A 17,422-nucleotide genomic window follows, 5' to 3' on the forward strand; every position below is an offset into this window, starting at 1 on the left:
AATTGAATCACTGATCTAATTAATGGGATTAATTTGTTTAAAAAAACAACTGTGATGTTCATGAAGATTCAAGCCAAAAAACAGAGCATCGTCTCGAATGGAAAAAAAAGAGCATCAATTCAAACCGAAGTTGATTTCAATTATTTTTTCACTTTTGCTGATACATAAGTTATGTATCTAATACATAACTTTAGCTATAGAATACTTAATGCACATCAGCTATTTATGGATAGAAGATTGAGATAAGGTATGATTGGCTCTTATAGTTCCGAATCTCAATGGGTGGGACGGGATCTTCTTGATGACGTATTTCATTCCCTGCATTGACATGAAAATGGTTAAATACAACTTGAACTTTATACATAAATACGATGTATCATATGCATTAAAATATCTAATGCATGAGATGAGATTCTGATACATACAGAAGATGTATCAGAAGCAATTATATATTATATTCTGATACATAAATGTAGATGTATCAGAATCATTAAAACTTGAAACAACAGAAAATGACACTTAAACATGATGTATCAGAAATAGTAAATCTCCAAAAAATTGCATTTGAAAAAGACATTATGTATCTGATACATAAATGTAGATGTATCAGAATCATTAAAACTTAAAACAACAGAAAATAACACTTAAACATGATGTATCAGAAATAGTAAATCTCCAAAAAATTGCATTTGAAAAAGACATTATGTATCTGATACATAAATGTAGATGTATCAGAATCATTAAAACTTGAAATAACAGAAACTGACACTTAAACATGATGTATCAGAAATAGTAAATCTCCAAAAAATTGCATTTGAAAAAGACATTATGTATCTGATACATAAATGTAGATGTATCAGAATCATTAAAACTTGAAATAACAGAAACTGACACTTAAACATGATGTATCAGAAATAGTAAATCTCCAAAAAATTGCATTTGAAAAAGACATTATGTATCTGATACATAAATGATATGTATCAGAATCATTAAAACTTGAAACAACAGAAATTGACACTTAAACATGATGTATCAGAAATAGTAAATCTCCAAAAAATTGCATTTGAAAAAGACATTATGTATCTGATACATAAATGATATGTATCAGAATCATTAAAACCTTCACAAAATTTTCATTCTAAAAAAAAAACTTAATTGAACCCATACCTTTGGGAGATTAGGGCGTGTTGTAACCCCTTCAATCTTGTTGTCTATTTCTTTGGGTGCATGTTTAACTGTAGCTTTCGACTTTAATTTCTCACGTAGCTTATTCATCACTGCTGGATCGTTACGATGTTTGGATCTAACCTCGTCGTAACCTTCCCAAGACGAATCAGAACCAGGTGAAACAAGAATTCCTTGATTTTTATTGGACTGTTTGAGACCATGAACGGATTCCATATGTATCATTGAAGGTAAGAGAAACAAAAATAGAAAGATTTATAGAAGAAAACAAATGATAAAAATTTTAGAAGATTTTTCAAAGATTTACAGAAGAAATCAAAAGATACAAATTTTAGGAGAAATCAGATTGAATGAGGATGAAGTGAAATTCCATATAAGGAAAGATTAAAATATACCTTAGTTGAAACCTTGAAATTGATTAACGGTTGAAGATGATCAAATTAACTAGAGCAAATTAGGGCGAGGATGAAGGAGGAGGCGGATGTATCAGTGAGGGAGAGAGAGAGAAAGGAAAAAGAGGGATTTTGGAATTTTTTTGGTGTAGTAGAGAATAAAAGTAAATATAGCATCTTAATATGTGTAAAAGGGTAATTTTCCCTTCTTTTAATCGTCTCTCCTAGTTTAATAGTTATCCAAATTTAATTTATGTGATATTTTTTATTTTTTATTTTTTATTTTTTATTTTTGAAGAGTCTAATTTTAATTATGAATTTAAATATAAAATTGTTAATTTTTAAAAATTAAAATTTATATATTCAAAAATTATGTAAAAATAGTGCAAATCACAATAATTATTAATTTAAAATATTTTTAAAAAATTACTACAAATAAATTTATTTAAATTTTAAAATTTAAAAAATGAGACAAATTAGTACAAGCCACAATTATTTTAAACTTACCCTCAAAATGAACCAAAACTATTCAATGCGTTTTATCAATAACTTTTTTGCGTGAATTTTCTGAGCTGAATGAGATTTATTTGCTACTTATATTAGTTATATATATTGTCCCATCATTTTTTATAATACATTTTTCTTTCTAAAAAGAAGACAAGAAAATTGATCTTTTCTAGCATCTCAAGAAATCTTTAAAGACTAAGAAACACATTCATAATACGCTTAGATGAGTTGGAAAACTTTTCTGGAATTTCACTTTTTTGGGAATTTTTTCCCATCTTTTTCTATGTTTTTCACTTTATAAGAAAATAGCGTTTGATCATGAACATTTCAAATATAAATTTGAAATTTAAAAAACATTCAAAATAAATTTTTACTTTCATCACTGCATATTCTTTCTTTTCTTTCAAATTTCATGTTTAAATCATTTTTTTAATTTTAGAAAAGTACCTACAACAACCAAATATAATTTGTTAAAATTATAATCAAACACAATCAACTTTCAAAATTTCGAACAAAGTGAAAAATATATTTGTAATAGTATGTAGTAGCTCGTGTGTAAGATCTAGTCTATGACATTATATGGCTATTTATTATGAGATATTATTCTTTTAGATCATATTTGATTGTATGTGTTCAGGTCTGTTGACTGATTTTACTAGATTTTAAAAATCAAGGAGAATAAATCATATTTAAAAAAAATACATTCAAATTTTAAATATTTTTTACAAAAAAATATGATCAAACACAACTTGAACTCTAACTTAAAATTTTTTTCTAAATAAAATCAAAAAATATTTGATTTTCACGGTCAAACGCTCACAAAACCTTCTCTCATTTTTCTCTCTACTTTACTCAAAAATCAAATTGCTTGAATGAAAAAGTAGTTCACATTCTTTTTTGATTAAATTTTTTCCCTCTTTTCTATATTCTTTCCTCTACATGTATAGATTCAAAATGTTATGTCTTGTCATGATTCATGTCAAAAGGTCTAAACTTCCATTTTTCCTGTGAAATGATAAAAATTTAAAAAACTAATTTCACATATAATCACTCAATTTTTATCCACTATTATATTAAAATCATCAATTCTTTTTATCATATTAACGTAATTTGATTTTTTACTTTAATAATTATAAAATCACTAAATTTATATTAGATTTAAAAATCTGATGCAAATTTAAAGGTTATTTTACCTCCACTATATTTATAAGCATACTTTAAAATTTGATACAAATTTAATTTTTTTTTGAGTTTAAAAGTAAAATACCTCTTAATAAATTTCATATTCATAATCGAACCCGAAATTTTTACAATTAAAAATGAAGTGTGTTACTTCATGGCTATAAACTTACTCATTTCTTGATCTGTGATGCTTTGATATTTTGTAGTTTAATAGCTCTACTTAAATTGATCAACTCTTTTCTTGATTTATAAGTAAAGATAATTTAACGAATTTAATTAAATCGGATGAATTATCCTTTTTCTTTTAATTCTCTTGGCTCAAAGTTTATAATGACAATTTAAACTTTAACTATGTCTCACATAAGTCAATAAATTTACATCAGGAAGGAAGTCACGGGTTCAAATCTTGGAAACAGACTCTGACATAAATGCAAAGTAAGACTGCGTATAATAGACCTTTGTGATCAGACTCTTTTCCGTACCCCGCACATAGCGGAAGTTTTAGTGCACCGGACTGTCTTTTTTTATGCTCTTCTTTTTAAAAATTAAATTATACTATAAATTTTAATTAATATTTTAAAATATATTTTTTCATTATATTAATATTAAAAAATTACAACATATAATATTTTTTTACATATAATTTTCAAATTTCTAAATTTTGTGGCACAACACTAATAAGTTAAAAGGTCGAGAATAAAGAAGTTAAAAGCGAAAAATAAAATGTGGAGGGGGAGTTTTTCTAGTTTTATTTTTTCAAATTTGAGGGAAAATAATTGTTTTCTATTATCAACCAAGTAATATCAACCAAGTAAAATGGTTGTCCACTTAAAATGGTGGATAGTCCATTTACTTTTTAAGTGGGTAAAATGCCCATTAATATTTTCCTCCACTTGTAAATATGGCTATAAATATAGCCTTAAACTTCAATGTAAAAACACAAAAACACATAAGAGAAAGAATTGCTATTACTCTCTCTATATTACTACTCTCTCTATTAACACTTTCTATATACATATTCTCTTGTTCTTCTTCCTTTATAAAATTGTCAAGTTAGTTAATTCATAACACGTTATCAGCACGAAGCTCTAATTTTTCAGAAAATTAACTTCTATATCAGGTATATCTACTAAAGAAATTTAATTTTTAAGTTATCTTTGTTACTTTCAAATTAATTTTCATCATGTCAAACTTGTCAAAATTGGAATTTGTTGCACTTGATATTTCTGGTAAAAATTATTTATCATGGGTACTTGATGCTGAAATTCACCTTACCGCTAAGGGTCTTGGTGATGCTATAATTGAAGGAAATACAGCATCAAGTCAGGATAAAGCAAAGGCTATGATTTTCCTTCGTCATCATCTAGATGAAAGCCTAAAAATGGAATACTTGACAGTGAAAGATCCACTTGAATTGTGGAAAGACTTAAAAGGGAGGTATGACCACCTCAGGGCAACGGTATTGCCAAGGGCTCGTTATGAGTGGATGCACTTACGGTTTCAAGATTTTAAAACCGTAATTGAGTATAATTCTGCTGTATTTAGAATAACTTCCCAATTAAAATTATGTGGGGAAAATATAAATGATGAGGACATGTTAGAAAAGACACTAACTACTTTTCATGCCTTTAATGTAATATTACAGCAGCAATACCGTGAAAAGGGTTTAAAAAATACTCTGAATTGATATCATGCCTTCTGGTGGCTGAACAACATAATGCCCTTTTAATGAAAAATCATGAAGCCCGTCCCACTGGAACTGCTCCGTTACCGGAGGCAAATATGGTAAAAGCACATGGCCAGTCTGAAAGAAGACATAATAAATATCAAGGTCACAATAATGTGCGTGGGCGTGGCAATGGCAGAGGACGATATAATAATCGTCGTGGTGGTGGTCAACATAAAAGGGAGAACAATATCAGTTCTCAAAATGGCCCTTCAAAAAGTAACTGTCATCGTTGTGGCATGAAAGGCCACTGGAAAAATGAATGTCGGACGCCTGAGCATTTTGTAAGACTTTATCAAAATTCTTTTAAAAGAAAGGCAAATAGAGGTGGTGCCTCTTCTTCTAATGCTCGGATAGAGTCACACTTGGCGTTCGAAAATAATGTTGAGGCAAGGCCTTTGAATAATGATAATATTGAAACAAATCTGGCCTTAAGGGATGATGATTTTAATGACCTCAATGATATTACTCATTTGGAGGTTGAAGATTTTTTTAAGGATCTTAATTGATGTTTAATTTCATGTTTTTCAATATGTTATCATGTACTTCGAATTATTGTGTTTTTACGTTTATGTATTTGAAGAAAAAAAAATAATAATCAAGGTTACATTTTTATGATAATTGTATATTATTTATTACATTGTGCTATTTTACAATGTTGTAATTAATTACTATTAGTGTGCTATTATTTAATCTTAATATCATATTGTTACTAAAAATAATATTCGCCTTATTTAATGTCATTATAATAACTATTTATTCTTGTTAATGTTTTAGACATTAATAATATATAATGATTGTATTATTTTTGTCAATAAACAAATTATCTATACATGATGAATAATATTATATTAATGTTTTATAATATTTTATATTTGTTTTTAATACTTGTGTATAATATTTATTTAAGGTTAATAAGTATACAATTCCATAAACTAAATTATTGTAACATTCATCATAATTGAATCATATAATTTTTTTTTAATTATAAATTACCATAATTTAACTTTTAAAAAAAAAGGACTTATGTTTTTCTAGCAAAATTGTTACTTATTTTATTTCTTACAATGCATTTTTATTTTATGAAGATAAATAAATTTATCAGTCTTCAATTGGATTCAAGATGAATAATGGAGATATGTGCATTTTGGATAGTGCCACAACTCATACGATATTAAAAGAAAAGAAATATTTTTGTCATTTGATTATGAAAAAGGCCTATGTCAATACAATATCTGGTAGTACAAAATTAATTGAAGGCTCTGGAAAAGCAGCCTTATTACTACCTAGAGGAATGATATTGGTAATTGATAATGCATTATATTGTAGTAAGTCTCAAAGAAACTTGTTAAGTTTCAAGGTTATTCGCCAAAATGGCTATCATATTGAGACTGCAAATGAAGGAAAGGTTGAATACCTTTATATTACTACAATAAATATGGAGAAGAAAATTGTGCACGAAAAATTACCTGCACTTTCTTCTGGGTTGTACCATACAAATATTGGTACTGTTGAATCACATGCCATTGTAAACAAAAGGTTTACTGATTCTAATAATTTTATCATTTGGCATGACCGGTTGGGCCATCCCGGTTATAATATGATGCGCAGAATTATTGAGAATTCACATGGGCACACTTTGAAGAATCAGAAAATTCTTCAATCTAAGGAATTCTCTTGTGTTGCTTGTTCCCAAGGAAAACTGATTATCAAACCATCAGCAACTAAGGTTGAGATTGAATCCCCTGCGTTTCTGGAACGTATACAGGGTGATATATGTGGGCCAATTCACCCTTCATGTGGACCATTTAAATATTATATGGTCTTGATAGATGCATCTATAAGATGGTCACATGTGTGCTTATTATCAACTCGCAATATGGCTTTTGCGAGATTGTTAGCTCAAATTATAAGGTTAAGAGCACAATTTCCAGATTATGCAATAAAGACAATTCGTCTTGATAATGCTGGTGAGTTCACATCTCAATCATTTAATGATTATTGTATGTCGATTGGAATAAAAGTTGAGCATCCGGTCGCTCATGTACATACACAAAATGGTCTAGCGGAATCATTGATTAAACGCCTCCAATGGATAGCTAGACCATTGCTAATGAGGACAAAACTTCCTATTTCAGTGTGGGGGCATGCTATTTTGCATGCAGCAGCACTTGTGCGCGTAAGGCCAATAAATTATCATGAATTTTCTCCATTACAGTTGGCGTTTGGAAGGGAGCCAAATATATCCCATCTTAGAATATTTGGGTGTGCGGTATATGTCCCAATTGCTCCACCACATCGCACAAAGATGGGTCCCCAAAGAAGGTTGGAATATATGTTGGGTATGAATCTCCTTCTATTATAAAATATCTGGAACCTATGACTGGAGATTTATTTACGGCAAGATTTGCTGATTGTCATTTTGATGAATCAGTATACCCAACATTAGGGGGAGAACATAAGCAAATGAAAAATGAGATAGATTGGAATTCATTGTCACTATCTCATTTAGATCCTCGAACAAATCAATGTGAGCAAGAAGTTCAAAAGATGATTTATTTGCAGAATATTGCAAATCAACTGCCGGATGCATTTACTAACCTTTCACGGGTTACTAAATCGCATATCTCAGCTGCTAATGCTCAAGTTCGAGTTGATGTCCCGGTAGGACAACTTATTCAGGCAAATGAATCTAGACCACGCTTAAAACGTGAAAGACCATTTGGTTCCAAAGATAAAAATCCTCGAAAAAGGAAAGGAATGAATGATCAAGATGATCATAATTTAGAGGCGAGTGCTCAAGAAGAGCCCAGAGACACAACAAATGGTGATACCACCGAGGAGGTCCAAGTACCTGAAAATAATGAGAATGAAGAAATCTCAATAAGTTATGTGTCGACAGGAAAATGGTGGAACCGAAATAATATTGTGGTCGATAATATTTTTGCTTATAATGTTGCCATTGAAATAATGCAACAAGATAAGGATCTTGAACCAAAATCTGTCGATGAATGCAGACAGAGAAATGATTGGCCAAGATGGAAGGATGCAATTCAAGCAGAGTTAACTTCACTTGAAAAACGTGAAGTTTTCGGATCAATAGTTCGAACACCTGAAGGTGTCAAGCCAGTAGGGCACAAATGGGTTTTTGTGCGTAAACGAAATGAAAAGGGTGAAGTCGTAAGATATAAAGCACGACTTATAGCCCAAGGTTTTTCGCAAAGACCTGGCATTGACTATATGGAAACATATTCTCCTGTGGTGGATGCAATTACTTTCAGGTATCTAATGAATTTGGCAGTTCATGAAAAGCTTGAAATGCAGTTAATGGACGTGGTCACTGCCTATTTATATGGCTCATTGGACCACGACATTTTTATGAAAATTCCCGAAGGGTTCAAAGTGCCTGAAGCATACAAGGATTATCGAGAAAATTGCTCAATAAAACTTCAAAAATCCTTGTACGGGTTGAAACAATCAGGGCGAATGTGGTACAATCGTCTTAGCGAATATTTGCTAAAAGAAGGATATAAAAATGATCCAATTTGCCCTTGTGTCTTTATGAGAAGGTCTGGATCTGAATTTGTCATAATAACAGTATATGTTGATGATTTAAATATTATTGGAACTCCAGAAGAACTTTCAAAGGCAGTAAAATGCCTGAAAAAGGAGTTTGAAATGAAAGATCTTGGAAAGACAAAATTTTGTCTTGGTCTACAAATTGAACATTTTACAAATGGGATATTTGTCCATCAGTCAACATATACTGAAAATATTTTAAAGAGATTTTATATGGATAAAGCACACCCATTGAGTACTCCAATGGTTGTGAGATCTCTTGATATTAATACAGATCCGTTTCGGCCTTATGAAAATGATGAAGAACTTATTGGTGCTGAAATACCATACCTTAGTGCAATTGGTGCATTAATGTATCTTGCCAACAATTCTAGACCAGATATAGCTTTCTCAGTAAACTTGTTAGCAAGATTTAGTTCTTCACCAACACGCAGACACTGGAATGGAATTAAGCATATATTCAGATACCTTCGAGGTACCATTGATATGGGATTGTTTTACTCAAATGATTCCACGTCACAATTGATTGGTTATGCAGATGCGGAATATTTATCTGATACCCATAAAGGTCGATCGCAAACAGGCTATTTATTTACATGTGGTGGTACAGCTATATCATGGCGTTCAACAAAGCAAACTATGGTTGCCACTTCCTCAAATCATGCAGAGATAATAGCCATTCATGAAGCAAGTCGAGAATGTGTTTGGTTAAGATCAATAACTGAACACATTCAAGAAACATGTGGTCTTTCTTTGACAAAAGATGCTCCAACAATATTGTATGAAGACAATGCTGCATGTATAGCTCAACTGAAGGGAGGATACATCAAAGGAGACAGAACAAAACATATTTCACCAAAATTCTTTTTCACTCATGATCTTCAAAAGAAGGGTGAAATAGATGTCCAACAAATTCGTTCAAGTGACAATTTGGCGGATATGTTCACCAAAGCATTGCTAACTTCAACCTTTGAGAAAATGAGATACAAAATTGGAATGCGTCGTCTTCGAGATATTAAGTGATATTTTCATCAGGGGGAGCAAAATACGCGCTGTACTCTTTTTCCCTTAGTCAAGGTTTTGTCCCACTGGGTTTTCCTGATAAGGTTTTTAATGAGGCAGCACTCAAGGCGTATTATCAGATATGTGTACTCTTTTTCCTTCATTAGGCTTTTTCCCACTGGGTTTTTCCTAATAAGGTTTTAACGAGGCACATTTCTCGTGGACATCCAAGGGGGAGTATTATCAACCAAGTAATATCAACCAAGTAAAATGGTTGTCCACTTAAAATGGTGGATAGTCCATTTACTTTTTAAGTGGGTAAAATGCCCATTAATATTTTCCTCCACTTGTAAATATGGCTATAAATATAGCCTTAAACTTCAATGTAAAAACACAAAAACACATAAGAGAAAGAATTGCTATTACTCTCTCTATATTACTACTCTCTCTATTAACACTTTCTATATACATATTCTCTTGTTCTTCTTCCTTTATAAAATTGTCAAGTTAGTTAATTCATAACATTTTCGCTTTATTTTGTCTTTTGATTTCTCACTTGATATTCGGAACATGCATTAGAGTCCCTGCTACCAATAGAATTTTCATTATATTTAATAATGAAGCAGGGTACAACCCTCGCTGGAAAATAACCGTTGATAAAAACCGAACCCGCTGATAAAATATAAACGAAAAAAGAAAAAGAAAAAGAAAAAGAAAAAGAAAAAAGAGTGTCACCGTCTTCAACAATTCCTGATCTTAGAAATGAAGTTTTCCATCAGAAAAACCTCTACTCTTCACTCTCTCTATCATCAAAATTATCATCAATTTCTGGTTCATACAGTTTCACGTATATCGAATACTCATTACATGACTCCATTTACTTTCTCTCTGTTGCTATACAAATTTTATCCCCAATTTATCACAAACCGGTGGCTCACTACAGGGACCGAATCGATTCCTTCAGAGTTTGCCGGACTTAACGCTTACGAGCTTCTAGGTGTATCAGAAACAAGCTCATTTGCTGAAATCAAACACTCTTTTCGTAAATTGGCTAAGGAGACTCATCCAGACCTTGCTCATTCCACACACAATTCCTCTACTTCCAAGCGATTCGTTGATATTCTTGCTGCTTATGAGGTTGTGCGTTTTTTGCCCTTTATTTTTTAATTCTCAGTGACACCATACCTTTAACATCCCTATTGACCTACCAAATCCTAAAGAAAGTTTTAATTACAGGTGTATTTTACTAAATTTAACTTGTTAATTATACTTTGTAACTCTAAATTTGACTACTAATGCAACATATAATTATTTAATACTAAGATTAGTATTGGAAAAAAATAATAAAAACTCTTGATTTGCTAAAATTGACAAGTAAAATGAAATATTTATTTTTGTTACAGGGGTCAAGTAAAATGAAACGGATTGAGTACTTTCTTATTGGGATAAATATAGTTGTTGAATTGTTCTTAGTTCAATTCGTCAATGTGGAACGGTTGTTATTAGCACAAAGTAAGGATTTAAATTTTTGTATTGTAGAACATTGGATGTTTAGCCTATCTTTGTAAAGTAGAGATGGTTCCAAGTCTGGATAGAGGAGAGGAGTTGTGGATGGGTTGAGTAAAAATTAGTATAATTATGATGATTCATCTGAACATTAAATTCGTGAACAAAGTGGATTGGATGCAGACGACTCATATAACTGACCAAATTAGTTTAGGATTGAGGAGTACAAAATAATTGGGATATGTAAGAGCCACAGTTTTAATGTTGATTGACAGAGAGAAATATAAGCACAGGCTTTGTGCCAGTTATTTTCTTAATTCAGGACCACATGAACTAAGCTAGAATATGGTTTGAATATCAATTCAAAGATGCATGAATTGTTTTGTTTGTTATTACAATTTTATTTTATTTTATTGGTATCTTCCACATTTTTCATGGTATACCCATTTTAACACATGTAAAGGTACTCCCAAATTGTGAAAGAAAAGGGCTATGATATGAGGCAAGTGTGCATTTTTCTGGGGGAGAATGAGATAAGATGAAATCATGTTACTTTATGGACATGGACACCGCTATGACAGAATAGAAGCTTTTCATTCTTAGTTAGTGACTTAGTTCAATAAATTAATATCCTAGAAGTCCTCTTGAATTTGTGAATTATTACAAAAATTAGATGTCACACATATACATGGTAAAGAGTGATAATTTTTAATGTACTAGAGATGTACAGTATTTACTTGGATAACCAATGGAATGCAGATTTTATCCGATTCTAAGAGGAGAGAGCATTATGACGAGTATCTCTCATTTCGAAAAGCACTTGTTCATATGCATTCTAGACAAGGTTCTAAAATGTGCATATATGAATCATATAGCATGGCAATCAAGGAGATGGAAGTTGTTGAGTGGTTAAAGTGGTACAGACAAACAATAAATGACATATTGGCTGAAGAAAGGGTAGTACCCGGATCAGGCTATTTTGATGCACTGGAAAGAGATTTCTACTCAGCATTACATTTAGCATTCTACGGCCCTGATATTGAGTCCGATCTCCTTCCTGAGTTTTTTGAAGCTGAGGAGCGATCAGTATATGAAACGGCTGAGGTTCTGCACCTGGTTTCTGGGCGAGATCTTTTTGGTATGGTCTGTTTAGCCAAAAATGTCCCTGAACTGTCGCATGCTTCTATGGAGAGACTGGCATCCTTAGAAGCAGACTTGTGTCCTTCCCTTGAAAATATCCCCATGAAAATGCATTCGGAGACGGCTGCTGCTGGTTCTGATCAAAAGCAATTGAGAAGTTCCAATTACCATAAATCAGATGCATACAGAGACTTAGAATTGCATGTTGGAGGGAGGCTTGTTGCTGTGGCAACAAGAGTTCCAGCTAGGAGTAGATATAATGGGATACAGAATGAAGGTTTTGATGACTGCATTCATGTTTACCTCAACTCACATGAAGTCCAAAGATTTCCCAAAAGTAACTTAATGGACTTCGGATTGAAGTCTGCCATTCCTCTGGGAATGATAACAGGATTGGGGACCAGTCCTGAAGAAGGCTCTTGCGATGTTTACGACAACAATGGTGTGAAAACCCATGAGATTATGAAGCATCGAACATTGATGGTGAGTGTAATATTGTCTACTGTTCTCTTTAACTTTTATCCTGTCAAATATCCTTCATTAGATAAAGAAGGGAGCGGCGGGGCGAGTTGGTGCAGAGAGAAAAACCTGCTCTTTCCCTATATGCCAGGTGCTTATGAGAAGTAGCTGTAAATATTTCATAAGGTTGCAAGTGTCGTTCTAAGGTCACTGTCTTAATGCAATAAAAAAAATTATGGGCTTGCTTTTTGATAAGCAAGCTTAGAATTCTTATGGTTGGTATTGAACATGTCTTAGACATGTTAATATATTTACTTTCAGTTCTACTCTTTCTAAGATCTTTTAACCCCATTTTTTTTTATGCTAGTGGGAAAAATAGATAACTTCTAGTACCTTTCATTTTTATTGTTATTTTGTATAATGTTAACTTGAGATATATTTAAATGGGGAACGTGGTTAGTGTGGATTCAAATAGCTCTCCAACTTGCTTGGGACTGAGGCATAATAGTTTTTTTTACTTTTTTATAAGCAGTCCCTGGATTGCTTTCACTATGATTTTTGGCGTTTGGCCTTTAATTTGTTGGTTGGTGTTGCAGTATACTTGACTTGCAACTATGGAATTTTTTTCTTGGAATGGATGCACTGTCTGGCTTAAGAATCATATTCATAATCTTCCACTTCAATTTGTGTTATAATTTTTTTTCAGGTGAGACATATGCACTGGTATCAATTAGGAGATGAAGTATTAACCTGTGAATGCAGATGCAGCAAAGCTAAGCTACCTCCGAGCAAGTAAAGTCCGTAACATAACCTTTCAAGTCTATACTCATCAAGAGTGCTAACTATTCTCTTCCTAGATTTTTGTCAAACTATCATGACGTTTGTACCTATTCTCTAGTTATAATGTAAGGTGAAGAGGTGGGCCAACAGAGAATCAAATTATTGAGCTGGGTTTAGTCTATCTGATTTTTGTTGGATGGAAAAGAAAAATTGAAAAGGAATGACATTGTTAACGGAAGTTATGGTTTACAAATTTATTGATGTCCAGACATCCACATTTAACTGTGAGAAAAATTCTGGGTCCTGGTCAATGTCTTCTCTTTCTACTTCTATCACTGTAGTTTTCCCTTTTCTCCCTCTATTTTCATTTTTCATTATTCTTTCTCAGAAGGTGGAACTATGAAAGCTTATGGTTAACACATGTTATCTTCTCAAAAAAAAAAAAGAGCTTATGGTTAACTATTTAAAGACAAATGTTTAGAGAACTTATTGCTAATCCTGTGCTAGTATGAATGGTTTATTGCATTTTTTCAATGTCACTAAATGTCATAGTTGGTCTCCTTTCCATTTCATATCACAAGGCTCTGCTCTTCCTATGTTGGTAGATTTGGTGCTTGTTTGTTGGAAGCAATGGAACTTTCGACTCCAGTGTCCATATAGCAAGCTGATCAATTTGTTAGATTTGCTTTAGATTGGATTCGTTAGTAGTTTAACAAATTTCCGGCTCCTAGAGACACCAGTGGCTAAGTATAAAGTTGAGCAGAAGATAATGCCAGTGGATTGTGAATTTTCTTCGTCACTCATAACTTAAAAGCAGGAAATGCATAGAACCTTGGACTTAAAGTATTCATATCAGAATGTTTGCTAGTAAAACACTTTTTTTCTTGTTAGTAATACAAGATATAGGTCTCTCATTGTCTCTTGGGTTTTTTGTTTATTGATGTGATTAGTAATGATTTCTCTCTCTAATAGATTTTGGCTATTTGAACCTCGATGTAGCATGCATGACATTGGAGGTTGGTATGTGGAGACATTTGGCAGAGATAAGAAAGGCCGGAATGTGCCATCTCAGAGGTATTGGGATGGATTAGAGGCAAATGATCACTTTGAGAAGTAAGTATCTGGTGTAGAAGCCTCAAACATATGAAATTGAAATTTTCCACCCAATTAATGATAAACGTATGCATTGTGGTACTCTAGTAGAATTTCTTTTAGGTATTCTGTGAATTGTGCTGATAACTATGCTTTGATGTTCTGCATCTTGATAAATTGATCCAACTTCACAATGCAGAATGTGTTTGCACCCTGCTTGAAAAGTTCAATGTGAGAATCTTTCTGTACTTCTAATGAGCCTAGCCGAAGTCACTCGGCTAGAAATGGTTATTGTTCTCATTATGTCCCATGAATATGGAATATATCCAACTGTGATAACCATGTATAATCCCCTTCTTTTGATGTTGCATAAACGAATTGCCATATGAAATGTTGTAGAATTATCTCATAGGCTTGAAAGCAGTAACATGGGTTTGATGTGCAATATTCTTGAATGTGCAGGAGACTACATCCAGCAATGTACTTGCTTGCTCTTGCCTACAGGAGTCTAGATATTGAACATTCAAGGAGAAATAAACAAAGAATGAAGGATCTTATGGAGTCAAATGTATCTAGAATTTTCAGCTGGTGCAAGAGACTCGTACGCTGAAGCCTAGTGACATTCAGCTTTATCATCATATCCTTGTTCAGCCCCAGAAATAATTAGGCAACTGTACTTTTTTTGATAAAGGTAACAAATTTATATTCCATTAGCACTAAGGCAGTGCTAAAAGACAATTGACAATTCTCAAAAAGAGCTGATGAAACAGGGGATTCATACTTCTTAAAGAATCCTCATATAAGCTAGGGTGTTGATTAGGATGGCTTGTGGATTGATGAGTCAAATACCATGAGCCTTGAATACAACAAATTTTTCTTATATGCTGCCATTGAATTCATCAAGCACTGTGATGCACAGCTTAAAAGTGTTCTTTCAACCGCCAATGAGATTGATGTGCTGCTGCATTTCTGGTCTCTCATTTTTGGTTCCATAGCCTAATGTGATAGTATGTGAGTGACTCCAGTCACCTCACTAAGGAATTGGACCTCAGTGTTCCATTACAATCTAGATTGGTTACTGGATGGAGTAGATTGAATTGCTGAAGCACCATCAAGAGTGATACTGTGAAGAATTACATGTTTACTGCCTTTGGCATGGTCTTCGGTGACACACTACATAATGCCAAAATATGCTGATCCCTATATCTTGAAAGCTATATTTGGATCATAACATTATGTCCCTGAAAAGGCATTTGATGCCTTATGTAGAAACTGAGTAACACCCCAAGCCAAGGGAGTGAAGCATTGAGATTTCGGAAAGAAGCATGATGTTAACACAGATGACCGCTATTACAGTTCTTTGGTGTTGGCTTGCATTGCAGGGAGGCTTTTGATGAGAAGATTGATGTGCACTTGCTGTTTACTTGCTGTGATTCTTGTACTTTTGTTTTTGACATACAGTTTTTCTGATATATAGAAACATCATATAGTTCTTGTGAAAAATAACACAGTTGGAGGTTAGTATATTTCAATTACACAAATCTTGTAAATAGTTGGAGACCTTTTACAGTGGTTTTCTCATCTTTTTATTTAAGTTGGTCTCCCATTTGCAATACTGCATCAGCTGGTGCCAGATCAGAATGTTCAACTAGGCTATAAAACTATGCTAAAGAGTAATTTCATCAACTAAGTGCGTCATGAATTTTTTTGTTTTTGTTTTTGTTTTTACCTGATGTCTAGAGTCCGCATTGGAGCCTTGATCTTGTGTGTTATGGGTGGGCAATAAATTTCATAGAGGGATAACTCTTGATTGCTATTTGTTCATTCAATAAAATATTTCAATATATCTATCAATTTAGAAAAACACAGTATTATTGAAGACTAAAGATGAAACAAATTAAATTCCAAAGGTTTTTATTGAATTTTGCATGAAACACAAAAAAAGAACTTTATTTCCTTTTTCTTTTATGACGGAAGACTTACATAACTGAGTTAAATTGACCAAATTAAAAGATGGGACAATCGCATTGGTAAATTCTCCTCCAAACACTAGCTTCAAATTGAAATACTCCAATTAGGGTTCCCACATTAATCAATGAGTTTCAGAACTCTCTCCCTCATTTGGTTCAGGATCAACATTCAAATCAAATTTATAACCTTTTGCTTCTTTTTTGATTTCTTCCAATCGCAACTTGAGTGCTACCAACTGCTCCAACCTTTGTTTATCAGGTGATATTTCTGAATCAGGATGCAAAATCTTACGACTCATTTTTTGACTTTTTTTGTTCTCGTTCAAGAATTTTAATTCTTCACAGAGATCATCAAATGCCTGAAAGACATTTGATTTCCCCCTATTAGCTTGATCAACATCTTGGGAATTGTTTAATTTCCATGCAAGAAATTTATCAGTTATTGTTTCTATACTAGTGGAGCCATAGGAGTATGGCTTTCCACTAGGTGAAAGGAGGAGAACACCAACATCTGCTCCCGTCAAAGTTGAAAACTCATGAGCTTTCTTAAACAAGCTCAATTTTCTTTTTGAAAAAGTAACATAGCGTGCATCTTTTGACTCAACCAACTTCATTTCGATCTTTTGCCTACCCTTACCCTTTTTCCTTTCCATTGGAAAAAAAACAATTACTTAAAAGAAGGAATTAAGCAAATGTTTTGGCTAAATAAGCCTGAACAATTTTGAGAGAAATGTACAAATAATTTATAGTTGGTGCATAACATTGTTTGTCACGTCTAATTAATGTTGTAATGTAAATTTATTATGAGATTACACCTCTACTGGTGGTCAAAAAAAAAAAAGATTACACCTCTAGTTAGTTGCATTTATTGTTAATTTTTAAACTTGTCTGGCTTTATGAAA

The 17,422-nt window shown here is 32.5% G+C and overlaps 2 protein-coding genes across 2 annotated transcripts; one reads left to right on the forward strand and one right to left on the reverse strand.

The window, feature by feature from the left end:
- The first annotated feature begins 10,264 nt into the window (after positions 1-10,264).
- Positions 10,265-16,236, forward strand: LOC129872259 (uncharacterized). Its single transcript, XM_055947177.1, has 5 exons — positions 10,265-10,710; positions 11,839-12,702; positions 13,385-13,470; positions 14,431-14,571; positions 15,013-16,236. Exons 1-5 carry the CDS (start codon positions 10,336-10,338, stop codon positions 15,158-15,160), a joined length of 1,614 nt encoding a protein of 537 aa, XP_055803152.1. The 5' UTR covers positions 10,265-10,335; the 3' UTR covers positions 15,161-16,236.
- Positions 16,237-16,642: 406 nt separating this feature from the next.
- Positions 16,643-17,134, reverse strand: LOC129872555 (agamous-like MADS-box protein AGL29). The gene has a single exon (XM_055947514.1). The coding sequence runs from the start codon at positions 17,132-17,134 to the stop codon at positions 16,643-16,645; it is 492 nt and encodes a 163-aa protein (XP_055803489.1).
- Positions 17,135-17,422: the final 288 nt, after the last annotated feature.

This window comes from Solanum dulcamara, chromosome 11 (assembly GCF_947179165.1).
Source record: "Solanum dulcamara chromosome 11, daSolDulc1.2, whole genome shotgun sequence".
Taxonomy (NCBI): Eukaryota; Viridiplantae; Streptophyta; class Magnoliopsida; order Solanales; family Solanaceae; genus Solanum; species Solanum dulcamara.

Coding starts and splice junctions, on each gene's coding strand:
- LOC129872259 (XM_055947177.1), top strand. CDS start 10,336: ATGAAGTTTTCCATCAGAAAAACCTCTACTCTTCACTCTCTCTATCAT. Junction 10,711..11,838: donor ATATTCTTGCTGCTTATGAG/GTTGTGCGTTTT, acceptor AATGGAATGCAG/ATTTTATCCGATTCTAAGAG. Junction 12,703..13,384: donor TGAAGCATCGAACATTGATG/GTGAGTGTAATA, acceptor ATTTTTTTTCAG/GTGAGACATATGCACTGGTA.
- LOC129872555 (XM_055947514.1), bottom strand. CDS start 17,134: ATGAAGTTGGTTGAGTCAAAAGATGCACGCTATGTTACTTTTTCAAAA.